Genomic DNA, 27878 nt, shown 5'->3' on the forward strand with positions numbered 1-27878 from the left:
CTTAGCTCCTTCCTGACCCTACAGTTCTAGTACAGACGAAGGGCCACACCCCTAGGGGTTCTTTAGCTCCAGTTTTGAACATGGTAGAACTGCTTTTCAAGAGCAAATGATAACTTACAATTGACCCCAAAAGGATCACCTGTCAGAGAAACTCTGGTTTCTCAGGGATCAAGCTGGTGATAGACTCTCAAGTTCCCGAGAGCCCTTATTACAGGTAACTCCCAAATAGTTGATATACCAGTGCGTGTTTAAGATTTGCAGTTTACCTATGTCTCCTTTAAAAAAAGTGTCCATCTATAGAAAGCTGTGTGTTTTTAAGGGGAATTGGAGGAAGGAGTCTGACATTTATGGGGCCTCTGAGCGCCAGATTTCTCCCCCTTCACCTCCATTATTTCATTTGACTCTCACCAACCCTGTAGAATAAATTATCACCCTTGTGTAATGCATGAGGAAATCAGGGCCAAGACAGGACAAATCTAGTGGCCTCAGGTCATCAGCTACTAGCAGGCAGAGCCAGAATTTGGACCCACATTTGTGAGGTATAAACACCAGTGCTCTTTATCCTACAAATTGACTGAAATGCAGAGCGGCTGCCTGGAAGGAGAGGTTTCAAAGAGCACTGGGGGTGCCTGGGAGGCCGGGTTCTGCTGGTAAACCCAGGGCCCAGCAATGGCTGGCCCATGGCAGACTATCGGTAAATATTTACTGAGCGAGGGAAAGTCACAAGTTAAGGTAGAACACTAAGTATTTCAGCAAGTGGCAGGTTGTCAGCAATATGAAATTTGTCATCAACATTATTGAATTACCGAAAAATATGTGACATTTATTAACACAGGCTCCACTCAAATGGCTTTGCAGTAATTTAAAAGTCTGTTTTTAGAATTGGACAATGTGTGAAAAACTGACACAAAATAAAATTCAAAAGATGTCAACAATTTTTTAAATGACTGACGAGGCACACGCTGCCTCTTGAAGAAAGTAAACTGATAAGCCTAAAAAAGTCCTTTTAAAAGTAATGACGTAAATTCTGATTCATGTATTCTCCATTTCTTTTCCCCTGAAGTTTAAATGTTCAAAAGTTACCATTATGGAGATTTTTAAAAGCACTATTTATTTTCACGTAAAGGACAGCACGACTTTCAATCAGATTGAAAATTAAATGTAATAATTTAGGAAGTAAATATCCTATGCCAGTTGTTGGCCAAATAAATGAAGCTATTAGTTGTATGTTTTATAAGAATTTTGATGATAAAAATATAAAGGGCTAGCTAAATTGGTATTTTATTAGTAACGATAGAACCGTGGATTTATCAAGCCTGGGATCTGATGGAAATTCTCCTTGGTTAAATGAAGACTTTTCACTGGAGGTAGAAAGGCTACTGCTGTGGCCGTGGAGCTTTCCTTCTGCACCTCAGTTCTCCCTCCCCCAGTAGGTTTAACAGGATGGCCAGATATATCAAGATACCTTTTCCTTTTAACCTGTTTGGTCAAAGTTGTGTTCAGAATTAGAAAAAAACAACCCTGTCATGGTAAAAAAGAAAGCTGCTTTTTCCCCTCTAAGTAAGAGCCTTTAGTGCTGATTAACTTTTCCTAGAAGTTCATTTTAGTGAAGATACACCAGATATTTCGCAGTTTCATACAACTTGTGTTGAGGCTGACCATTTCCTCTCCTTGAGGGGAATGGATTGCCTCTTGAGTTGTGTGAAGAAGCTGTTGCTGACAGGCAGAAGCTGTTGCTGACAATCAGTCTGGGTCATCTTTCAGTGAACAGGCAGCCTTGGTAGTCAAAAGGAACTTCACATTGATGATATCTGTACCACAGGATGAAAGGAGCTACCCTCTTTCCCTTGGCTATGTCTGTATAGATGGTGTAATTCTGTGGCCTGCAGGAACGGCAAATTATTTTTAATTGGTTGGAGAAAGTTGATTTGTATCTACTAGGTGAGAGCTAACTTAATTTGCATTTGTTGAGTCTCTAAACTTCAAGTAAAGTATGCTTTTAGTAACAGAAAAAAAAATTATTTTTACAAATTAACTGGTTGCAATATTAGGTTTTAATTCCCTTACAAGTTATATCTGTGTCCTAGCATGCGTTACAGCTTCTTACATAATATCAGACATATGAGGACATTTAAATAGTATTTGATAACTCGTTGTGGTCATTTATTATAGAGATCCAAATAGGGACATTTCTTATTTCTCCCTCACTCGCCCACACCCTTTTTATTTTCTTTTGGAGGACAGTTAACCTTGCTTTTCCTTTTTATATAGTATGGCTTTTGGGGTAATATGAGGGTGAGTGAACATCGTGGAATATTTTAGCGATGATATCATTTGTAATTTTTTCAAGTATAAGACCCACAAAATGTTATTTCTTCCAAAAAATTTTATTGGCCTTGCTTACATTTATGAGTGTCAGCCCTTCTTTTCAGCCATCATTCCCAGGTTCAATGATGAAATTTGCTCAGTGCTTGCTTTGGGCAAAGCACCACACTAAAAATGTCAGGGGGAGTTTGGAATTAAAGTATGACAAGTCCCTCCCCTTAAGGAGCTTGTCATCTAGACCTCTGCTCTCTGATACATTAGCCCTAGACCCCTGGAGTTATTGAGCACTGCAGTGTGGTTAATGGGAATTGACATGTGCTGTGCGTGTACACTCTGGCTGAATTTCAAAGACTTAGTATAAGAAAAGAAGACAGAATACCTTAATAATTTTTATATTGATCACATGTTGGAATAATAGTATCTTGGGTTAAGTAAAATAAATTATTAAAGTTTATTTCATCTGTTTCTTTTTACATTTTTTGTGATGGCTTCTAGAAAATTTTAAATTATATATGAGACTGTTGTACTTTTTTTGCAGCACTGATTGTGTGCTTTCCTTCCAGTGCTATCATTAAGGGAAAGTACTCATCTTCCTGAAGATAATTCAGTGTTTTCTCCATACATACTCATATTTATAACCACAACAAACAATAGCAAATTATAACAAGATAAGAAATCAGAGTATATGGTTTTTTATTAGCCCTTTAGTTGGCCCGTTATTATGTAAATACATAGCTAGATAGCACAGTTTTTTTCTTTCACAGTATGATTAAAAATAAAAAGATACTGAAACCTAGGTTCCCTGATGCTTAGAGTAGAAATAAAAGAAAGAAATGGGGCGCCGGGGAGAGCCATCCATGCGTAGTTGTGACTGCTTGAAGTACGTTAAGATGTTCAGGAAGCATATCTGAGATTGCCACTTGACTTGGAACAATGTAGGCCGAAGAGAAAGCTCTGATCAAAAACCTTTGTAGCCTGGCCAGGTGTGGCTTAGCAGCTGAACATGGACCAAGGATCCAGGAGATCTCGGTTCGATTCCTGGTCAGGGCACATGCCCGGGTTGTCAGCTTGATCCCCAGTGGGGGGCGTGCAGGAGGCCGCCCATCAATGACTCTCTCATCATTGATGTTTCTATCTCTCTCCCTCTCCCTTCCTCTCTCTGAAATCAATAAAGACGTACTTTAAAAAAGCCAAAAAAACCCTTGTAAAGTGCTCCTTATAGGAGAGAATGATGACGCTGATAATAACAATAGTGATAAGATCAACCACGTTAACTAGATTTGACATCCATTGAGGGCATCAAGAACTTCAGTAGGCATTTCTCCACGATCTTGTTTCATACTCATAGCACCCCTAGGAAGATGCACTGTCATCATAGCCCAATAGTCTCATAGAAACAGGCCAGGGTTAGTTACACGGGAAGTGGCGGTGCCGAGTCAGCCCCAGGCTGTGGCCATCAGATGGGCTGTGGAGGCCGCGGAGATTATAGGCCAACTGACTTCCCTTTTGTTATAAGAGAATAAAATGTTGATAGCGCGAAACAAGCAGAAGGCAGCTTTGTGTAATCTTTAACCATTTTGATCTGTGAGATTAATTTGGGGGTTAATTTCAAGTGAACTCCCGTATGGCTGTCAGTAATCCCAGTGAATGAGACTTGAAGACCTGTAATGTAAGAGTCATAGTGCTTCACCCTCCACAGTGCTTTCACATTTGTTACCTTATTCTTGCTTTACCAGGCCCTTTAAAGTAATTAAGGACAAGTAATTACTTTCCTCATTTTATAAAATTAGCAGCGGAGGCTTCAAGAGGTTTATTGACCTTCCCACGGCTGTACAACCAGCACCCGGGGATCTAGGAGAACGCAGCTCTGGCTGGCAGAGTGGGCCGACCAGGCAGTGGGGGGACAGGCCAAGCCAGCTTCAGGACCTGGCTTTGCACTTAGCAGCTGTAACTTTGAGCACTGAATCACTCAGGGTCCAACCAAAAAAACAGTATTTTCCTTAAGATTAAATCTAGGGAATTGTTATAGGTGCTCAAAGAACCACAAGGCCAAATGGGACTGGTGAAGCCATCAGAGATTAGCAACAGCAGAAAACCATCCCTACCTGCAGGGTGGAGAGACAGGGAACCCAGGGGCCATGAGAACCTCAGAGGGGATGAACCTCTGCTAGCCAGTCCCCTGCAGAGAGAAGAGGAGGGAAAACCATCCAGATTCCCCCTTTGTCCTGCTCAACCTCCAGTCCTCTGTCAGAGCCTCACGGGCGTAACCCAGCAGGCCTCCAGGTGATTTGGGATTGGGGGACATCTGCCACTAGGACTGGCTCTCTGGTCATGCAGAGTGGAGCAGGGTTGCAGGAGGAACCAAATCTGCCTGGGCAAATTAACCTCTGAAAGAGGGGCGATAGGTCCTGCCTAACAGAGTTGGGAATTAAAAGATAATGTTTATGAAGTGCCTGTGCCCAACAGTAGCTCAACAAAGACTAGCCCACCTCTCCTTTCCACAGCAACAATGCAATTAAGGTGGACAGGAGTTACCATATGGCTTGTATGACAAGCAAGAATTTATATCCTAATCATTTTTCTGAGCACTGTGAGCAATCATGGGTTATTCTAGTCCCTTCCACACTCCATTCTCTTTATTCCTTTTTGGAATTTTTTCTTTCTCAATTCATAAAGAAAATCCATTACATTATTTAAATCAAGGACATCTCCCATATTGTCCTGGGGTCCTGGGGTCCTGGGGTCCTGGGCTACAAGAGCTAAGACTGCTCAGGGGGAGCTCATGCAGGCCATGTTGACAGTTGGTTTTCCCATGTTCCTAGTCCTATCTTATTTTGAAAAGCCCTTGGTCTCAAGTTTTTGTCTTATTAAATTAAAAAATGTTCTACAGTAATGCTTTTAAAAGCACAACTAAATTACTTAAAAAACATTATAATTGGAATAAACATGGTTCAGCTAAAAGTTCAGCTCTTTTCAGAGGACAAAATGTGATTTCTGTGTTGCCATTATAATTTCCAGTAAACGCAAGTGAACTTTACATCATATTTAGGTTGGGAGAGGAGGGGAAATGCACAAAATCAGATTAAAAGACAAACTGTTTGCTGATCTAATTTTTAGATGCATTAAGTGCCATAAGCCACAAGCTCAACTCAGCAACCTTACAAAGGATTTCTGAATTTGGAGAGTTGAGTTTTGAGGTGACTGTGGGACGGAGAGTCCTAGACTGTCAATGGTGACACATAGGACAGTGATCATGTTACATGTGTGTAATACATTTGTTGTTGTTTTAAATTTAAAATGAGAGCTACAATACACATGTGTATTTTGGGAGAGGGGGCATGATTTGATCTCCAGAAGAACTGCTCTATGGTTTGTTAAAATGGTCAGTTGTGGTAGCCCAGCCATCAGCTCCTTCACCCTGCCTCACATCTCACTCCCTTGCTTCAGCTCCAAGATCTCAGGCTCTGCCTGAGTATCACCTTCTGACAACTGGATCTCCTCTGTGAAGGTCTCCTTGGCATTGCCTGCTCTCCACAGTGCTCACCCCACCCCTGTTAATCACATCCAGCAGATCACAGCCCCCGCATGTGTCTTGCTTCTTTTTGTGAGCTGCTCAGGCATTGCGGGAACATCAGACTGTGGGAGGGGCATGAGTTGAGAATGGGGAACCTGAATTGCAGTGTCCAAGGGTGAATGGTGAACCCAGGCCGATTTCTGCAGGGCTTCACCTCATGGGACTCGAGGAGAGCAGGATTCTGCACAGCCAAGCTGGTCATCTCATCGTGTTCCCAACAAGGTCCATGCAGATCAAATGGGAGGTGCAGCTGGGAGCTGGGCAAGAACTCAGCTCTAGCCAGGCAGGCTGGGGATTGGGCTAAGGGTCCATCCCAAAAAGGGGCAGATGGTGGGGAGAACTGTAGCAACCTCGGGAAATAAATGTGGAGTTGCTATAGGACTAGCCCACCAGTCCACTGGCTCAGGGCAGCAAGACTATCTAGGCCTCTCAAACAGGTAGAGATGGGTTCCCAGCCTGGGTAGGATGGGACTCAGACTGACCTCGGAGAGGCCTGCCTGTCTGCCAGTCAGCATGGGAACATCCCTGAAGCTGAGATTAGACTTTGGTTATACCTGAATCTCCAGTGGCTGGAGTTTAGTAAGGGCTTTACACATTATAAATAAGGTTGCTTTCAAGTAGGGTGACCATACGTTTCAGTCTGCCCAGAAAAGTCCCCGTTGTTATGGCATATTTATTAATAACTTCCAACTTCATTCCCTGAAGTGTCCTTGTGTAGATGTCATTCCGCCTTGGGGGAATATAGTCTACCAGCTGGTAATGATTCCCACCATCCCTGTGGTCTGTGGGTGCTGGGGGCCTTGCGTCTTTCCCTCTCAGTTGGAGCCTTCTGTTGGGACACCACGCCATTCCCCAGTGCTGTCTCTCTGAAGGTCTCCTCCACAGGAAGCTTGGGCCTTAGCAAGTCAGTGCAGAGTTTACACAAATGGGCTGAAGAGTCAGCTTCAGGTCTCTCAGAAATCCAAGCACCGTCAGAAGTGGTAGTGGGTAGAGAAGCCTGATTCTCGGAATAAGGACGGCATCCTGCATAGTAAGGGCTTTTGGTGATTAGTTTGCAAGTAGAATTTGCCCTTGTTTTTGCTCCTGATAACTGTAATGAAATAAAATGCAGTTTAATTAAATGTGTCATTTTAAGCTTACATTATAATACCTTTATATAAAACCTAAGCATGCCTTATAAATGCCTATAGCTCATTCTCACAGCAGTCTCCTGAAGCATATTAATAAAAAGCCCTTCTAGATCCAACTCTCAAAACGTAAGTGTACAGTATGCACTTCGTAGGATTGCCTGAGCCGCTTAGTTTCGTGTTCTCTACAGTTATTAATGGCACATGCTGTTCTGTGTTATTTAAAACATAAGCCAGTTTAGGAAGCTGTGTTCAGAATGAGTTTTGTACCTGCTGCATGGATTTAATTGTACATTTGCTACTTGTACTTTCCTCCCAGTAGTTAGGTTTATAGCAGTGAGGGTTGGAAATGGTGACACAAGATTTCACTGAGGCAGTTAGATTGCTTTAGTCACTGGCAGCATAGACCATTTAAGATGCATTAATGATGAGATTGTGCTGGTTTTAAAACCTGCTTTTCATTTCAGTTTGATGAACTAATTAATTTGGAAAGGACTTACGGTTTTAAAAGGGTATACGATGATTCAGGAAAATGGCAGACCTGGACCTTCCACAATCCAAATTGGCATTGCTGTATTTTGCAAATGCTCAAGATTAATCACTCGAGTCTTATGGATGCCTGCCATGTAGGCATTGGCATTTTTATTGATTTCTTAACCCAAGTGTGGGTTTTAATAAGAAAGCATGGGGCTTACTGTGGGCATGACATAAAGCGTGATTAAGTTGTTGCTGTAAGTCCAATAGCTACAAATATTGGGAAGGCATGTGTGCGCCACTTTAGGGAATGTTTGTGTTAGAAAATCTTTTATTTATGTAGAACACCTCTAAGTAGGAAAGCAGAGGTTTTGGAATTGACTGTAATTTAAAAATTTTTCAATAATAATTTTGGATTGTAACAATATGTACTATAACATTTGGAGATAATTATAACCATTCAAAAGTTATTTTAAAAGTATACACGTTTCTCTGGTGTTAGAAATGGCCATGCTTCAAGTGGTAATCTTTGAGTTCATGCATTCATTGCAGGGGGCCGTCAATAAACCGTATAACAGTTAAATGTGATAGTTCCTTTAGCTCAGTTTTATTAGACTGTTAAGGCAGAAACAAAATAAATACCTACATGAATGGGCTGGTGATTTTTAAAATTATAAAACAAATGAGACCATATTCATTTGTTGACCCTTCAGCAAAGGTGGTGAGTTATATTTGCACACACAGGAAAATGCACGTGATTATCAGTTTTGTACATATTTGTATTTCTGCTGCCTGTGGTACAGGAACCTGAATGCCCAAGGCTGCTGAGGCCTCCGGAGAGGCGCTGACTCCTCTCCCACGGGAGCTGGCGGCCTCCCCTGCAGTGCTGCCCGCAGGGCTCGCGTCCAGCCTCCTCTCGCCGGCCTCCCTCACCCTGCCCCACCGCAGGGGCTCCATCCAACACTACAGGCTCTTTCCTATCTCAGGTCTTTGCACGATTAGCCCTCCCTTCCCTTTCATTTTCCATCAGGATCCAGCTCAGAGTCCCTCGGTGGGGAAAGTCACCGATGCTCTCGACCCCGGCTCTTGTAAGGACTTTGCTCCTTCGCGGATGTGTTCTATTTCTCGTGCATCATTAATTTCCCACTTTTTACCAGGCAGATTCCTTCAGCATAGAAACCTGCTCTGATATCTCCCATATGAAGGAGCAAGGGGATACTCCATCTTCTCTCCCAGCTCCTTTGCTGCTCATGCTCCACAGCGCCCACTGCACAACTGTCTCCAGTCTTCACTCCCCTTCCCGCCTCCAGCTCACTCCAGGAGGCCTTTTCTGGTCCCTTTTTTACTACCCTGAAGCTGCTCTTGCCACAATCACCAAAGAACTCTGTGCTGTCGAATCTCAAACATACCTCACTAACTTAACATCAAAGAGATCGTTACAGAAGGAATAAAGGAACGAGAACATATGAGACGCATAGAAAAGAAAAAAGTTAAGTGGCAGATGTGAATTCCCTATATTAATAACAACGTTATGTGAATGGATTTGGTAATCCAATCAAAGACAAAGATTGGCAGGCGGGATTTAAAAAACTTAAAAAAAGGTCCAACTACATGCTGTCTACATTTTTGGTTCAAAGATACAAATAGGTTGGAACATAAAGATGGGAAAAGGTAGATCATATGAACGGCAGCGTAAGAAAGCTGGCAAGGCTACACTAATATTAAGCATACTTCTTTATTCTGAGCTGAACTCTCAGAAGCGTTGTTGGCTACTCTGTTCGTATTTAAACAAACACTTTATTCTTGGCTGCTGTAACACCACAGCCTTCTGCAGTCACTGTCTCTGGCTTTAGCTTTCTTGCCTTTTGCTGGTCCTTTTTCTACTCAACCTAAAATATTGGAATGCACCAGATTCAATCCTAGGCCATCTCCTCTTCCCTCTCTCCTTTACTACATAATCTCATGTGGTTACCAATGTGCTGTGTCTTCCAAATTTATATCTCTAGTCTTGACCTCTCTCCTGATTTCCCGATTCATATAGTAAACTGCCTACTTGACATCTCCACTTGGATATCTAGAGACATCTCAAACTTACCATGTCCAAAACAAAACTAGTGATTGCCACCCCCAAAAACTATTCCTTAATCTCCCCCATCTAAATAAATGGCATGATTGTGCGCCTTGTAATCAAGCTAGAAACTTGGCATTTACCATGGATTCCTCCATTTTTCTCATGATCTGCATCCAGTCCATAAGCAAATGTCAGCTCTATCATTTAAATTATCTTGAAGCCATCCACCTCTGTCCACCTGTTGTCACCACCATGGTCCCAACTACCATCATCTTATATCTGGGATTCTGTAGTTGTCTCTAAACTTCCTCCCTGCCTCCACTCTTACTCCATTCTAATCCACCTTCCACTTGGCACTGTTTTAAAAGGGTGAATTAGACCATAACACTCTCCTTCAAGGAGTTGCCGTTAGAATGAAGTCCAAATGATTTAAGATACCTTTAAGATTCTGCAGGAACTAGCCTCTGCCTCTCCCTGTGTGATTTCATCTTCTTCCGTCTCAGCAGCTAACTGTACTACAGCACACGGGTCTCCTTTCAGAGCTGGAATACTTAAGTTCACTTGAGCCTCAGGGCGTTTGCTCTTAATGCCAATCCTGCTCAAACTCTTCCTTTGTATTTCTCTGGTATCAGTTGTAATGTCTCCTCTTTGATTTCTGACTTTATTTGAGTCCTCTCCCCTTTTTTCTTGGTGATTCTAGATAAAGGTTTGTCTGTTTTGTTTATCTTTTCAAAGACTAGCTTTTAGTTTCACTTGATCTTTTTTCTATTGTCTTTTTAGTGTATTTCATTCATTTCTGCTCTGATCTTCTACTAATTTTGAGCTTAGTTTGTTCTTTTTCTAGTTCCTTGAAATGTAAAGTTAGGTTCTTTGTTTGAGATCTTTCTTGTTTCTTAATGTAGGCATTTATTGCTATGAACTTCCTTCTGAAAACTGTTCCTGCTGCATCCCATAAGTTTTGGTATGTTGTGTTTACATTTTCATTTGTCTCAAGGTATTATTTTTTTATTTCTCTTTTGATGTCTTCTTTGACCCATTGGTTATTTAGTAGCATGTTGTTCAATCTCCACCACATTTGTGAATTTTCTAGTTTTCTTCTTGTTATTGATTTCTAGTTTCATACGATTGTGGTTGGAAAAGGTGGTTGGTACGACTTCACTCCTTTTAAATTTATTAGGACTTGTTTTGTGGCCTAACATATGCGCAATCTTAGAGAATGTTTCATGCATGCTTGAGAAGAATGTATTCTGTTGCTTTTTGATGTGATGTTTATGTATCTGTCAAATCCATCTAGCCTAACGTGTCATTTAAGGCCAATGTTTCCTTATTGATTTTCTGGATAATGTATTCATTGATAGAAGTGGGGTATTAGAATCTCCCACTGTTGTTGTATTGCTTTCTGTTTCTCCCTTTAGGTTTGTTAGTATTTGCTTCATATATTTAGGTGCTCCTATGTTGAGTTCATCAATATTTACAAATGTTATATCCTCTAGTTGGATTGACCCCTTGTCACTGAGATTACCAGTTCATCAAAAGGGGTTACTGTTCTGACTGTTGCATTGGTCCAGCCAATGTAAGACATGGCTCATTCCCTCAAAAAGTTCACTTTCTACTTGAGGAGATAAGGCTAACCCACATAAAACAATTAGAGAACTGAATAAGACTATAATTAAGAGTTAAATTATATGGTAGAGACTATAAATACTATGTGAGTTTGGAGAAGAAACAACATTGAGGGCTGGACTAGTACAGACTCATAAATGACTTGAAACTTAAAAGAATATTTTGTAGAAAGCTGAGTTTTCTTTTGTATGATTCATTATTTTGTTTATTTTGTGTGTGTGTGTTTGTTTTTATGATCTTTTTGTTCCCCCTACACACACACACACACACAGTAATTTCATATGCAAATATAAACCATTGGATTAAAAAGCCTCAGGATGAAGTTTTTTCCTCAACAAGATAATATACAAAGAAAATAATAAGATGTTGTGTAATAAATTGTTAGTGTAGCAATTTTCCCTTAAAATTTTTAACTTTAAAATAATTTTGGAAATTTTAAAATTTCCGATGGAAAGAGCTATTGTGTCCTTCCTTCTGTGAGGTGGATGTGACCCAAGGCAGTGGCTTTGTCTAAGCACAGATCTCATGCAAGCTCGCTTTCTGAATCCCGACTACCCCTGAGCTGCCATAAATTTTCCTCAGTGCCAAGCAGTGGCAGATTTAAGGATTAAAAAATTAGAAAAATAAATTCTTCTTCCCAAACTGTCCTGAAATAGTGAAGAGCCAGTACAATTTGGGGCGGGGGGACTGTGATTGTGAACTTACTCTTAGAATTGATCATATTTGTAGCTAAGAATTCACATTATGTGACTTTACCTGCATACCTTTTGAAATTCAGTTTGATTTACCAGACAGTTATTAACAATTAAATTTATGTAACCACATCCTGAAATAGCTCTGTAGTATAGGAAGTCAACAGGCTTTATAATGTGCTGGATAAGGAATTACCATACACACAGTTGAGAAACATGGACAGTTGTCACGCTAAAGCGGGCCACTTAAGTACCATTGTTATAGATCATTAATGAAAATTCATTAGCATCAGTATTTTCCCTGGGATGTGAAATAGCGCCAGGGTAGTTTATTGGAGCTCGGTGCTCACCATTACGTCTTTCATTACTGGAGAAAACCGATGAATTTTATTGCACTTTACATTGGACACAGATGTACATTATAGTTTTACAAATTTACTTTGAGTAAATATTGCATTAGTAATGAACATGTTTCCCCATAAGAGTGTTGTCAGAAGGGTTTATTCATTCATTGTTCCTGAGCTCCGCCCTCAGCTTTCATCTGCGGGCCTGGGTCAGAAAGGCATCTCTTTCCACATCTCTTTCCTCTCCAGGTGCACTGCTTGCTAGTTAGTGCCAGGCTTCTGGTGGAGACAAGTGCCTTTCTTGGTCCTTCTGGCCTGGTTTCAATCTTAGGCTGCCCTATGCACCTGGGCCTCAGGGATGGGACCTTCTTAGCATCCCTGCCCTTCTCCCCAAGGCCGCCAACCTCTGCCTGTGTCTGTAGTGAGTTTGGGCAGGAGATAGCTTTCTGCCTCTCTCCTGGTGGTAGCAGAGATCTGCTCCTATTGATGGGCTCTGGAATCCAAGAGGTCCTTCTACCCCTTGGGGCAGTAGATCTTTGCCTGACTGTAGAGGTAGATAGATTTTGCTTCTACCCTTCCTGCCAGTATCCCCAGGAGAAAGAGGGCTTGCTGCCCTTGCCGTAGTGGCTTAGCTTTGGCTTCACATGAGAGGATAGTTGCGGAAGCAGGCTGAGAGTTTCATGCTGGCTTCAGTGGCAGCGTCACCTGCTGCATGCCTGCGCCCCAGAGAGGGGATCCCTTCTGTGCTCTGCCCCCCATCTTTCTCAGGAGCACCCATGGAGACGTACAAATGAGTACAAACTCTAAACTATCAGTTAACCTGATAACTGATCACTTAACCCGGCTAGTCCACAATTGGCCTTTAGGAATTCCTTAAAATTTCAGCTGATTTTTTTTCTTATATACTTCCTGCCATGCTCTGCTAAGTATGAAATAGTCTGACTTGTCTCTTCTTAGAAGGGCTTGTCACTCTGGAATCAGTTCTCTTGGTTGCTTTGTGACCACAGTTCTCTGCTGGGTACAAGAAAAGCTATGATTTCTTAGATAGTGTGACCTTTTCTTAGACTGGGAGTGCTGTTTTCTTCTGGGTTTCTGCATCGTAAGCCATCGTCTGAACTGTACTTCCCCTGATTCGTGACTTGCAAGTCTTTCATAGGTCCCTATGCCATTAGCAGATGTGTGCCCTCCTAGACTATCTACCAAGCTTTTGGAATTCAGTAGAGGGCATCGTGGAAGAGGAGACCCACAAGGAGAGGCATCCACGGGGCCAATAAAGGGCCTTCCACATGAGTGGAAAGCAGCACTTGACCATCCCTAGCTTTTCTTCAAGTTATTTTATTCTTTTTCAGTTGATCAGATATTATAAAATGGCCTTCGAGTGACCAGTTTTGCTCCAGATTTTTTTCCCCTTTTTGCTCATCTTCAACAGCACATGAGAGTTTTTAAGAGGTGTGAGAAACCTTGCAAGGTAACCCTGATGTGCCAGGCATGACTTACTCCTTCAATTCAGAGCTAGTTATTGAGCTGAAGGAAGGTCAGGCCTCCCTGTGCTCCTTTAATGGGCCTCAAGTATTTCTGGGTTTTTGTTTTGTTTTGTGAAGGATAGAAATTTCTTTAACCCAGTGTTTCTCAAGTCTCTTTAATCTTACACCCCTTTCATTAAACATAAGATCTCATACCCTTCTTTGATGCTATTTATAAATCAAAGTAAATAACTAGACTCAAAACAAAGCCAGAGAAATGCTGCTTTGTTTTCACACCACATCCCCTTCCCCATTGTCATGACCCCCAGAATCACTGCCTGCACTCTTTCACTGTGTTTGCCAGTGCATTGAAGCTGGGTATTGACTCATCATTTTCTCATGACGTTTATGGAGAAATAATCACGCAGAAAATGGAAATAAGTCAGTTTTGAAATATAAGAGCAATGCAGTAGGACACAGGAGGTAATTCTCGCCCAGCAGGACCTCATCCCTCCATGTGTCCTGAGACAGGCTCCAGCTCTCAGATAGGTCTCCTTGGCTCCAGAATGAGCTGGGTCGATGGGATCAGTGCCACACACTTTGTTGCCAGAAGAAGAAATGAGGCTTATCTATTGGTTACCTCTCTTTAGGATGAGAATTTCTGAAATTGCTACTACCTCTTAACTATCCCAGATGGTAGTTTTAGTGGCCAAAAGGTAGTGACAAGCTTCTATTAAACAAAGTAGACAGTCTTGTTAGAAATATGTTTCTCCATAAAGCTCAATATGGCTATTTCCATTTCTAATGTTAAATACAAGTCCTGTAAAATGTTAATTCTTCTTGAATTTGCTGTGGTTAGTTTGCTTAGCCTTTTTCTAGCTCATTGGTTTCTTAAAATCACTCCTGGTACAAAATCATTATTCTGTAAATAAGTGTTGGTTAAATGTTTAAATGGATCTTTAAGCTTCTTTCCAGTTCAAAATTTTATGATTATCTTGATCTAGAATTCAAAACGTTAGGGTTGATACGTAGGTGGGTTCTTTCAGAAGCTGGTTTTCTTCCATACTGGACCTTCGCTTCATGTTCTTTCTCTTGATGGTAGTAAGTGCTGATAGAGTAGCAAAAATGCACCCGTGGACCAAGTTTACATTCTGCTGTTTTCACCACTGAGAAGCTTTAGGTGACAAGTACTTATAGTATAAGAGCCAGCTCTGAAACTATTTCTATAAGTATTTGGAGGCACCTCCATCTCAGCAGAAACTTGGTTGTTTTCCCCCCGCTGGTTTTAGGTGATTAATGTATATAAGTTATATGCATTTAGTTTTCTTTTAGTTAAACTAAATGTACAGCACATAGAGTCGGGATCATTTTTCATCATTAAATTTAAACTAACATTAAGAGACAGCATAGAAAATAGATTCCAGCTTTGGTACTGACCAGCTGCTCAGCCCATGTAAGTACTTGATCACTGCTGGGCAAAAAAGTGAAAGCCAGGGAGGTGAACAGGAGTGGGATACGGGTTCTGGGAGTCAGGCACGTTGAGGGCCTGGACCTCCTGCTATTGCACCTCACTCTCCTTCCTTCCCACACCACTGCTCTGCCCTCCCCTTCCTTTCCTCTTGGCAGCAGAGGACCAGCTCCCTTTTACATCCACCTGTTGCTTCCAGCCAGTGATTCCGGTCCAGCCAGTGATGAGTTCTTTCTCGTCTCTAAGCAAGCACACTCCTCCATCAGTGTTTCCGAATAGCTTTATCTGCTAGTGAGCAAAGAGAAACAAACCTCTTCATTCAGGCCTCAGTGTGCTGTGGAGAGGACAGGATGGTTCTAGGCAACAGCAGACAGAAGGGGAAGAAGAGACAGGAAGTGTCTGGTAAGGAGAGTCCCTGCTGTCATTACAGCAGCTTGCGCTAGGGTGACCGGCATGTCCCTGTGTCTGCAGTCGATGGTCTGAAGTCACCGATCATTGACTGGGCTGCCTTGTGAAGAGCAAAGCAATGTTTTTAAAGCTGCACGTGTGGTGTTTAAGCTGTTGACTGCCCCACAGCTGGGGGGTATGACCGTGTATGTATGTTATTAACCTGATCTGCAGTTTGGCTTTTTCCTCTTAATAACAAAGAGACCTATGAATTTAGAACATATCATTCATAATAAATTAGAAAGTGGTAGTAGAATATTGGTCAGTATGTTCAAAATGACAGAATGAAAGATTACAGTGTTGAAAAACGCAATCTATATTTTTCATGGATAAATGGATAAGCACCTCTATTTATCTTTGTGACTTATTTTTACTAGCGGCACCTTTGGGGTATAATTTATAAAGATTATAAAATTTCCCTAATTAGTATGTTGTCTTTGTTAAAGGTAAGTGTTTTGTTTTTTAAAGATAAAGGCAGCCTTCATTCTGAAAAATAGGAAATTTATGTTTGTTTCATGCCCTTATGCCCTGCTGGTTACAAATTTTATTCTAACTTACTTGAATAGATAGAGTAAAATCTGCACATTTAGGGATTTGGAGCAACTATAATACAATATATCTTATGGATACAGTTACCACAGTTTTTATGTCTTTTGCACTTTATTGTTCTGAGGATATAGTTGTAAAGAAATACTCCGCCTTGTGGCTTTTATGTTTTATCTTGGCATTAAATCATAAAAGCCTCTATGGTTCATTTTGAAACTTTAAGGGAAATGATATCCATATGATATAAAGTTTAAGTTTAATTACCTTCTGCAGATTGCTTTTGGAGTATAGGTAGTCAGAAAGTGAAAGTGGTTTTAAATTTGAGACAGAGAGAATAGCATAATTGCTTTTTAGAGGTTTTATTCAAAATAAATTCTCTCCAGAGCAGAAAACTTAGAATTGCCTTTGTATAACATTTTTCATGTTCTTTTCCTTGTTGCCACAAAAGTTATGTAATCCCAACCTCTATCTCGCTTTCATATTTATGAATATAATGAACTACTGAAAATTTATCACAAATTTATTTCACCTCCTGTTTCATTTTTCAATTATTTTTTAAATAATAAAGGCATCTGCCCATGAAAGGACTCAAATCCACGCATAGATGTGGTGTCAGCTCCTTAAGGTGGGCACCTGTTCCATTATGTAGGAGAGCTGAGGACGGTGTTACTGATGGTGTGAACTTCTTTAGAAATAGATGCTGCCTGGAATTTTTCACTTGGTAGTGTTGATAATCTGTTAATATTGGAAGTACTTAGGTGACACGTTCTGAGCATTAGCCTGGTGCGTGGTAATCGGCTTTAATAAATCAACTCTGGAATTTTAGAAGCACCTCCCGCTGTACTTGTAATCAAGGCCTCCCACCCAGACTTAACACAACTGCAGCACTAAAACTGTATCTATCTGAAATATTTAGGACCAGGAATAATCTAATGTGAAACTCAGAAGGTTCAGGAATTTCTGCTCGAATTCCAATATCTACTTATTTATTACATGTTTCGTACTGACCTGGTGGTTTTGGTCATTTGGTCTGTGTAGTTTCCAGAAATAGCCTAGACATCTTCGTGAGTCAAAGTGGTCAGGAAGTGGTTTTCAAACTCTAGTGTACATCCCCATCACCTAGAGTGTTGCCTAAAATGAAAATTCCTGGGTACCGTCCCCTAGAGATCTAGTACCATGTAGGAATCTGCATTTTATTCAGGTAATGCAGGTGATTCTGAGGCAAGTGGTCTAGTGACAACCCTTTGAGGAAACACTCGTGTAGGAAATATATGTACAAGCAGGGCCTGCTTCATGGATGTATGACCTATGCAACTGTATAGGCTCCCCCCCTGGCTTGGAAGGGCCATGCATGTGGCTTAATGCTCCCTATCATCTTCTTGAAATTGTTCATAATTTTTGAACAGGGAGTCTTGCATTTTTATTTTTCCCCGAGGCCTACAAATTATGTAGCCAGCTCTCTAGACAAGACTTTATTGGGTGTTACTGAAACTGTGTTTCTTTGTGCCCGTGGATTGCAATTATTCAATAATGATTTATTTCCTGTTATGTTAGGCTGAAACGCCAAGACCACTTCTAAGCTTTAAAAGTCAATGAGTATCATTTGTCATAGGACATAGGATAGGAAATCCTAATAGTATGACTTTTTTTCTCAAGGATGTTAAATATTTATTCCTAGTCTTGAACATAGAAACCTATGTTTATGTCATTCTAATGCACTATTTTTTTTCTTCCTAGGATGGCACAAAACAGAAAAGGGAACGGAAAAAGACAGTCTCGTTCAGTAGTATGCCAACAGAGAAGAAGATCAGCAGTGCGAGTGATTGCATCAATTCAATGGTTGAGGGCTCAGAACTCAAAAAGGTTCGCTCCAACTCTAGAATTTACCATCGGTATTTTTTACTGGATGCCGACATGCAGAGCCTGAGGTGGGAACCATCGAAGAAGGATTCTGAGAAGGCCAAGATTGATATTAAATCCATCAAGGAAGTGAGAACGGGTAAAAACACAGACATATTCCGCAGCAATGGCATTTCTGACCAGATATCTGAAGATTGTGCATTTTCTGTCATATATGGAGAGAATTATGAATCACTTGATTTGGTTGCCAACTCTGCAGATGTTGCAAACATCTGGGTTACGGGACTGCGGTACCTGATTTCTTATGGAAAACACACACTTGATATGTTAGAAAGTAGCCAAGACAACATGAGGACTTCCTGGGTTTCACAAATGTTTAGTGAAATTGATGTAGATAACCTTGGACACATAACTCTGTGTAATGCGGTGCAGTGTATCAGGAACCTCAATCCTGGCTTAAAAACCAGCAAAATAGAGCTAAAGTTCAAAGAGTTGCACAAATCCAAGGACACAGCTGGTACTGAGGTCACAAAGGAAGAATTTGTTGAGGTTTTCCATGAGCTTTGTACTAGACCCGAAATCTATTTCCTTTTAGTTCAGTTTTCAAGCAATAAAGAATTCCTTGATACCAAGGACCTCATGATGTTTCTTGAGGCAGAGCAGGGTGTGGCACACATAAACGAGGAGATAAGCCTTGAAATTATTCACAAATATGAGCCATCCAAAGAGGGCCAGGAGAAGGGCTGGCTCTCCATAGACGGGTTCACTAATTACCTTATGTCACCGGACTGTTATATATTTGATCCGGAACATAAGAAGGTCTGTCAGGATATGAAGCAACCTTTGTCTCATTACTTTATAAACTCATCTCATAATACATACTTAATAGAGGATCAGTTCCGAGGTCCCTCTGATATCACAGGATACATTCGTGCTCTTAAAATGGGTTGCCGGAGTGTTGAATTGGATGTGTGGGATGGGCCAGACAACGAACCTGTCATTTACACGGGCCACACCATGACCTCTCAGATAGTCTTCCGCAGCGTCATTGACATTATTAACAAGTATGCATTCTTTGCTTCAGAGTATCCACTGATCTTATGTTTAGAAAACCACTGTTCCATTAAACAACAGAAGGTGATGGTTCAGCACATGAAGAAAATTTTAGGAGACAAGCTCTACACAACATCCCCCAATGTTGAGGAAACATACCTACCATCCCCAGATGTCCTCAAAGGGAAGATACTAATCAAAGCCAAGAAGCTGTCGTCCAGCTGCCCCGGAGTAGAAGGGGATGTTACTGATGAAGACGAGGGAGCGGAAATGTCTCAGAGGATGGGAAAGGACAACGTGGAGCAGCCCAACCCTGCGCCCGCGAAGAGATTTCAGCTCTGCAAAGAGCTGTCCGAACTCGTAAGCATCTGTAAGTCGGTCCAGTTCAAAGAATTTCAGGTGTCCTTTCAGGCTCAGAAGTACTGGGAGGTCTGTTCCTTTAACGAAGTGCTCGCCAGCAAGTACGCCAATGAGAACCCGGGGGACTTCGTCAATTACAACAAGCGCTTCCTTGCCCGGGTTTTCCCCAGCCCGATGAGGATTGACTCCAGCAACATGAACCCTCAGGACTTCTGGAAATGTGGTTGTCAGATCGTAGCCATGAACTTTCAGACGCCGGGGCTGATGATGGACCTGAACATCGGCTGGTTCAGGCAGAACGGGAACTGCGGCTACGTCCTTCGGCCGGCCATCATGAGGGAGGAGATCTCTTTCTTCAGCGCCAACACAAAAGACTCCGTCCCAGGGGTCTCGCCTCAGCTCCTGCACATCAAAATCATCAGCGGGCAGAACTTTCCCAAACCCAAAGGCTCGGGTGCCAAAGGCGACGTGGTGGATCCTTACGTCTACGTGGAGATCCACGGAATCCCTGCTGACTGTGCAGAGCAAAGGACGAAAACCGTGCACCAGAACGGGGATGCTCCCATCTTTGACGAAAGCTTTGAATTTCAGATCAACCTCCCGGAACTGGCCATGGTGCGCTTTGTAGTACTAGACGACGACTACATTGGGGATGAATTCATCGGCCAGTACACGATTCCCTTTGAATGTTTACAGACGGGCTACCGCCACGTCCCCCTGCAGTCCCTGACCGGAGAGGTCCTAGCACACGCCTCTCTGTTTGTCCACGTGGCTATTACTAACCGAAGAGGAGGAGGGAAACCTCACAAAAGGGGCCTTTCCGTGAGGAAAGGGAAGAAATCCAGGGAATATGCATCTCTGAGAACACTGTGGATTAAACCCGTAGATGAGGTGTTCAAGAACGCCCAGCCCCCTATACGGGATGCCACAGACCTGAGAGAGAACATGCAGGTACGTCCTTGTGTTTCAGAATTTGCTCAGCGCTTTTCCCTCTTAGTGCATGGGCGGAGTTCATTAATATACTAGAGGGTGGTTGTTTTTTTACAGTAGCGTATTTGATTTTAAATTATTTGTAAATTCCAGTTGGTTATTAGAATGTTTACCACCGGTCTCACTTTTTCATCATTTAGATTTCCAAAACCGTAGTTGGTGTTGGGAATATAGATAACATATTCAAATAAACCAGTCTCGTTGCTGTCTCACACACCCTATTTCAGCCCCTTTTAATTAATGCTTCACGGTACTCCATTTTCTCCAGTAGTGTACATGGAGTCTCTGGTTTTTCTGAATATTCTTTAGCGTGGGCACAAACTGATGACCTATCAAAATAAAAGGGACATGTTCCAGTCCTTTTTTATGGAGCTGTTCTGGGCAAATAGCAATGTGTAGCAATAAGCCAATGTGTTTGCATTTTGAGCCACCTCTTGATTTTAGAGGACAGCTATTTGTTTAAGTGAAAGACGTGTGGTGTGTGTATCTATTAGAAGTCTAATGATGACCACTGAACTATATAATAGCTAAAAGCAATCAGTTAGGGATGATGTACGTAATTAAGGGTTGTCCACATGTCTAGCAGTATACAAGAGCCTGTGAGTGACAGAGGAGTGAGCAGCAAGGCCCTCCTCACCGGGACACCAGCCCTAACCCATCCCAGGGTGCGAAGTGCCTCGTGCGTGACAGCTGCTCAGCGTGCGTTTATTAAATGAATATATATATATATTATATTAGCTGATTATATGTGTGTGTGTGTACAGGGTGGGGCAAAAGTAGGTTTACAGTTGCTCGTATGAAAAATAATACAATAATTAATAAATAATAATACAAGAAGAAGCTTGTTTCGAGTACTCACAGCTGTAAACCTACTGTTGCCCCTCCCTGTATATAACTGTTATAAGAAGAATGCTACCAGCAAGTGAAATCTGACTCAGAAAATTCAATGTATTTCACCCCTTTATCAATTCTGTGGGTGTCTCGTTAATGAAAAGACCTTCCCTCAACGGAGAAATCTTATTCTTGTTCTTTCAAAGTAAAAGCATACCAGAGACATGAAGGGCTTTTCCCTGTTTCTGAGGCTAAGAATGGCTTGGTAAACCCTGAGCTCTGAGCAAGCCACATGGTCCCCTGCCCCGTGGCTGCTGGGGTGCATTGACACAGAAGTCCCTCGAGGACCTGGCAGAGCTTGGCGTCATCCTTCCAGAAATGTGTGCCTGCTCTGGACCGACAGAGCAGTTGGCGGTGATGTTCAGTGAGCACCGTGCGCCGTGAGGATGCGGCGGTGAACACACAGATGACCGTAGCTGGGGCACGGACCACAGGCAGGGGAACAAACGGCAACGGCAGGCACAAGCAAGTGCTGTGAAGGCAGCAAACGGGTGGGTGGGAGTGGTGGGGAGACTCCATGATCCGACAGTGTGATTTATTGCTGTACGCAGCCAGCACTGAAGTGCGTATGAGCCAAATGACATATAGTTTGATGTCCATGTTTAAAGGAATAGTAATAAAAAGAAATCGTTTAAATGTAAAAGGAGCGTGCTGCTCGTTTCCAAGAGCCCCGGGGAATTGGAGAGCAGGAGTCACAGGGCTTGGCAGGCCCGGGTCCTCCCCACTGGCCGCCATGCTCAGCCCAGGTCAGGACCCAGGGGTGCCCGGATTAATAACCCGACTCATTTTGATTAGAATTGACCTGTTTTTACGGCATAATGATTAAAAGCACAGGCCTCAACATCAGCAGATTTCAGGTAAAATGTTGACTCCTTCTCTTACCAGCTGTGTGACCTTAGACAAATAACAGAGAGAGGCTATAGCTGAGGCTCAGTTTCCTCATCACAACGTGGCCTGTTGAGAGGATTAATGAAGTGATATAGAATAAGTGTGCCTGCTCTCGCCTGCACTTGGTAAGTGCTCAGAGAATGCCCACTCATGGCACTGTACAGTGTTGAAGGGTTTTCTTTAATGGATATTTTAATGGCATATCTCTGCCGATTAGGAGAAAGAGGGGTGGGGAGAAGCACTGAGGTCCATGGAGACAGTAAAGGCCGTGGGTAACCAAGGTCCCCCCCGCCCCGGGCACACCTCACCATGAACTGCAGCATCCTCAGAGTTCCTTTAGATTTGGTACCAGCAGCTATAAACAGGTGAGAGAGATTCAGGTTCCTGCCTCACAGACATTCCCTTCCTGTTTGGATGACTGGCATACCTGATACTAATTTTAAGCCTGATTTCATTTTTTTTTCCTTAATCTATACCTTTTTTGAATGCAGACACCATTCTTTCTGTTTGCTCATAATTGTGTATCATCCTCAGCACTGCTCTGAACTTCAATCTGAAAAGAGGCTTTGCCCTTGGGGAGAATTTAACTTGTTTGCATTTTCTGTAATTTTGTTAAATTGGTATTACAAATATCTATAACTATATTTGCTTTGGAAAATAGCCAGTTTTCGCAGGATAAAATAATCATTACCAATTATGTCATGACATTGCTAACAACTGTTATCCTAGGCACTTCAAGTATAATCAAGTATATCAGATATAACATCCATGAGAAATTAAAACCCCTGGCCAATTACAAAGTGCCTCTTTCCTTTCCGTTTAACAGAATGCAGTGGTGTCCTTCAAGGAGCTGTGTGGCCTCTCCTCCGTAGCCAATCTCATGCAGTGCATGTTGGCCGTGTCCCCCCGCTTTCTGGGGCCTGATAACACACCCCTGGTGGTCCTGAATCTCAGTGAGCAGTACCCCACGATGGAGTTGCAGGGAATCGTGCCTGAGGTTCTAAAGAAGATCGTAACAACTTACGACACGGTGAGTAGTTTTCTGTACGTTTATGTAGCCTGGGTGAGAGGGGGATCTTACGGTAATGCACCAGACGTAATGAAGAGCTCTTGCTAAGGTGTGCTTTCCTATTTCATGCTTCATTTACCGATGCTGGAAAAATTATTCTCCTGACCTGCAGGATTTGAAGGCGTTCAGTGTTTTGGTGGTGTTTTAGAAAGCAGGATTCGGCGACTCTTGCCTCGGTTGGATTAAATAATAGATTGCTTTTCAAGAACTATATCTGAATAGGTTTCTAAAGGATACACTGTTTTCCACACAGATAGTAAAGAGGTTTTGTTTTAATCTTCCCCTGCAACCAGCCATTGATTTACTCATTTTGTTTTGTTTTCATTTTTCAAACTGGTAAAGGTGAGAAACTTAATGTTTAAAAGAAGTACATTTTAAGTGCCATAAGCGACAGGTGCTTCCATCACATAACTCTATTCTGTGCAGTGGTTCCTTTCTGACAGCGGTGCTCTGAGACACTGATAATTTGTGATCAGCTGAGCATTAATGAGGTGTCCTCGGGAGACCTGGAATACTGCATATTTGCAGTTACGGTAAATCTTGCATTTCCTTTGTCACATCCTGCTCTTATTTTGTACTTTTCAACTCATCATACCTCTGAGGGAGGATTTGGTGGGTGAACTTACACCCATTTCAAGCTCACAGTGTAGTTGAAGCTCTCAGAACTCGCCAGTTGCTGGCAGCTACTCTCCAGCCCGTCGGGGTTGAGGCTGGTGTTGGACGCTCTGCACCCAGGTGGGCCAGGCTGTCACCTTTTACTGTTCAGGGCGCTCAGGGTTAAGAGTCCTCACCTCCTCCACACTAAATGCACAGCTAAGCCCACAAAGCACTAGGCTTCTTCTGATGTAGCCTGCCACGGTCAAAAACAAAACAAGATTGGTATCATGTACTTTCACAGAAATATTTTTAAGTGTTTTATAAATTGATCTGAAAGCTGCAATTCAGAGGGATTTATACAATTCAAGGGAAAGAAAAAACAAACAAACCACTTTTAAGTCAGCACTTCCCACAGTGCGATCTGAGGAACCTTGGTTTCTTAGGATGTTAGTAATTGTCACATGAGAGAAAAGGTTCCATGGTGAAATAATTTGGGGAAATACTGGTTTGAACAAAGTTAATGAGATGTCTTTATTGCAGGGCTTCTCAGAGCCTTTTGTTTGCTGACACAGTGAGTTCTCAAGAGGGTGATAGATGTAGTATCCCCTATTTCACAAATTGACTTGATCATGGGGTATTGTGTCCAAAAACAAAATTTCCAAAGAATTTTTGTCCTTGATTTTCTTCACTTCTTGGAAGTACAAGTCAGAAGAATAGAATGTTTTAAATAGCTTATCAGTTCAGACCTTTAAAAAGTCGCATTCGGTATTTTTCATTGGTTCTAACACAATAGCCATACTTTGTAGCAGATGCTTTTGATCCCTGCTATTTCCAGCTTAGAGTTCATGGTCATATAAGAGCTATAAAGGACTGAACATAGGACACTGCAGACAAACTAGAGAGTGTCAACCAACCTGCAGAAGGAAGAAAGGCCAGGGGTAATTGTACCCGATAAACACTGGGGAAGCAGCATTCTGGGCCCCTGTCCTCAGGAAACATCCCGTCTACTAGAAGGTAGTGGAGACAGCTGGGGAGTGAAATCTACACCGGAAGCTTATGCTGACTGAGATTCCTCTTGGGGGGGGGGGGCAGAAATATAGGGAAAAGAGGTAAATGTGGAAAAGTTTGAAGGGCCCTTTCATGCTGCGACCCAGGCTACCTAGTTAGTTCCCAACTGTTTAAGTGTTATGATATTTGTAAATGCTTTTTAAGCTTAAACCACAAATAAAATCATTAGACATTTACAGACCTATTTCACTGACCCAAATCTAACATGACTTACCCCCCTTAGGTGTTTCACTGATTGCTGTGGCCATCACCCAGTGACATTGCTTCGTGGGAACTTTTCTGACAAGAGCTTCCTGCAAGCAGGGTGGGGGTACCCTGCGTAGGTGATAACAGGATAGACTGGACAAGGGTTAGTACCACCTGGTTCAGGGGCTGAGTGCCGATCCAGAGCAGGAGTGTGACCATGGCTAGGTTCTCAGGGGCCTGGGTACTAGCCCTGGTCCAGTCTACCCTGTTATCGCCTACGTAGGGCACCCACCACAATACTGGGCACAGGAATCGCTTGATGTTCCTTGCTTCCCCAATTCACTTATTATGTAACTTACTTGTGTATAACATTAACAATGTGTTGCTGTACAAGGGATAAGATAGAATGTATTAGCTTTTTTAAATTTTTTAAATTGTGTGTAATTTTTCAATTATGCTTAATTGAAATAACTGTGCTGCATTATGCTCCTGGCTTTATTGATTTGTCCTGTTTTTAATTCCATCTGATAAATTAAGCTATAAAATATTTAAAATTAATTCCAATTATTGTAATTTGAATTTTAAAAATTGTAATTTTACTACAGCAATATTACAACTCTTGTGATATTTTACAGTCCTCTTTTAGTGACTTAATGGTTTCTCACCTTGTGACAATGGTTAAATATTGATGGGAACTGTACTAAGCTCTTACACAGCTTGTAACTTTAAATATAGCTCTTTATATTTGTAGTGTTATGTTGAACTTAACCAAAATTAACCTTAGAAATAAGATCTCATTTCATTTTGTTGACTTTCCATCTATAATTTGAAGCCAGGGTAGTGTAGGAATTCCCCTCCAGAACTCCTGTGTCGTTGCCGATCCACGCTGCTGAAGCTTTCCCTCCAGTGAGGACGGGACTGTGGTTTCTCCTCGAGGTGTACAGATATGTACTAATGCTATCAAGATTGCGATGACTTTTCATTGTCTACACTCTTATTAATAAGCCAGTATATTGGAAATATGCCAGTGTCTGTGAGAAGAGACTGCAGAGAGGAATTGGTGAGGGAGGTATGAACATGTAAGCCTGTGTCGAGACTAGAAAGGAATGCCCATGCTTAGGGTGCCGCACATCCCAGTTTTCCTGGGATGGACCCTGTTGATATACCTGTTGTCCCGGCATAATGATTAATAATTCTCCCTCTAACTCTTAAAACTATCTCCAATTGATAATTAGTTGTATGGTCACCATGCCTGTGGCCCCTCAGTTGTTCTAATGGCTCCTGTGATTACCACCAACAAACAGATCTTCAAAACTACCCCAGTTGTGGTTTTATGCTATTCGTGGTGCCTTCTTAGTCCTGGAAGTGGTGAGGTTTGGGCCTGGGACCTAGTCCAGGAAGGCTGGTGTCAAAGCTAATCAGGACTAGAGGAGAAGAGGGTACAGACCTCTTCTGAGACAGGGCAGGTTGGGGGAAGAAGGACTGTTAAAAACAGGGACTGGGCTGGCATGGAGAGGGAGTGACCCTGTGTTGTCGGACAAATAAAACTTTGCTTCCTGTGAAAAGTTTCCAGTTTAATAGAAGAGATGCAGAGTATCCATAGATAGTAAGGTGATGGATGAAAATATGTAAACAAGTTATTTGGATGCTCATGGGAGAGAATGGTCAATTTCAAGCTTAGGGATTAGGAAGACTTCAAGAAAACCTTAGCTTTTGAGTTAGACCTTTAAGGAAGTCCGATTTCAACAGGTAAAGATAAAGAGGCTGCTGCAAGCTGGCTTAACAGGGTGAACCGTACTTAGAAATGGGAAGCACCTATTCTGTGAAATCCAAGTTTGGACCGGGGCAGTTCTTGCACATTTTTGAGCAGTACGAGGTCATGCTCCACAGTAGGCATTGTGGACTGCGGGTAGGTCAGAGTGAAAGAGACTCAGAGACCACCTGTTGAGCACCTTTATTTTGCAGATGAGAAAATGGAAGCCTTGTGGTACATCAAGTTAATGGCAAAACCAGGGTTAGCTTGAGTAGTCTCTCTGTCAGTTTTTTTTCTCTGTAATCCAGATCAGGAAAATTAGCCATGTGTGCTGTGTGGATGAATGGTCAGTATACTGATAGAGCCCAGATATCTTCAAAAATAGTAATCTACAGCTGTTTGCGTGTGGGTACCTTGTCTCTGATTCTTGCTGCCCATGAAGGTGGAAAATAATTCATTATCATACTTTGATGTGTGTTAAAAAACAGATTCAATAAGCTTAAAATGAGGAAGGCTGTAATTAATAGATCAAATTCTGCTCAAAGAAATCTGATTGTAAGTATTGGAGCATCTCTTATATTATTGCTTCAGAAAACAGAAAATTTAAATATTTTACTTAAAATTTATGTAAATGCACTTGATTGCATCCACTGTTTACAATCAGATATTAAGATTAAGCTTGTTCCCTGATATAACTGAAGGCTGGTGGGAGAAAAGAATAATCATGTAGCCTGAGTTTAAGAGGTGCTGTGAATGACTGGGTGATTCTTCATGGCACACAGCTCTTAGAATGGATCTGCACTGGCATTTCAGTACTGTATTCCTCTTCTCCCATCAATGTGTCTAATTTATCATCTTTTTAAAACTAAAGTTATTTTTACCATCCTTTTAATGTTGATGAAAGCAATAATTCAGCTCTAGCTATCTTTGTTCATTAGTTTTAGATTTACTGTCTGTTGTAGAGTTGCAATTTTATGAGATCTATATTTACATAGAGAGACCAAGGAGT

General features: G+C 41.9%; 1 protein-coding gene across 1 annotated transcript in view; it reads left to right on the forward strand.

The window, feature by feature from the left end:
• Positions 1-27878, forward strand: part of PLCL2 (phospholipase C like 2) — a 143365-nt gene that overhangs the window by 68150 nt on the left and 47337 nt on the right. The window contains exons 3-4 of the mRNA XM_081159843.1: positions 17892-20378; positions 23023-23226. Coding sequence (XP_081015969.1) covers positions 17892-20378; positions 23023-23226 — 2691 coding nt within the window. The remainder of the gene's footprint in view (positions 1-17891; positions 20379-23022; positions 23227-27878) is intronic.

Source organism: Miniopterus schreibersii (genome assembly GCF_964146895.1).
Source record: "Miniopterus schreibersii genome assembly, chromosome: 15".
Taxonomy (NCBI): domain Eukaryota; kingdom Metazoa; phylum Chordata; class Mammalia; order Chiroptera; family Miniopteridae; genus Miniopterus; species Miniopterus schreibersii.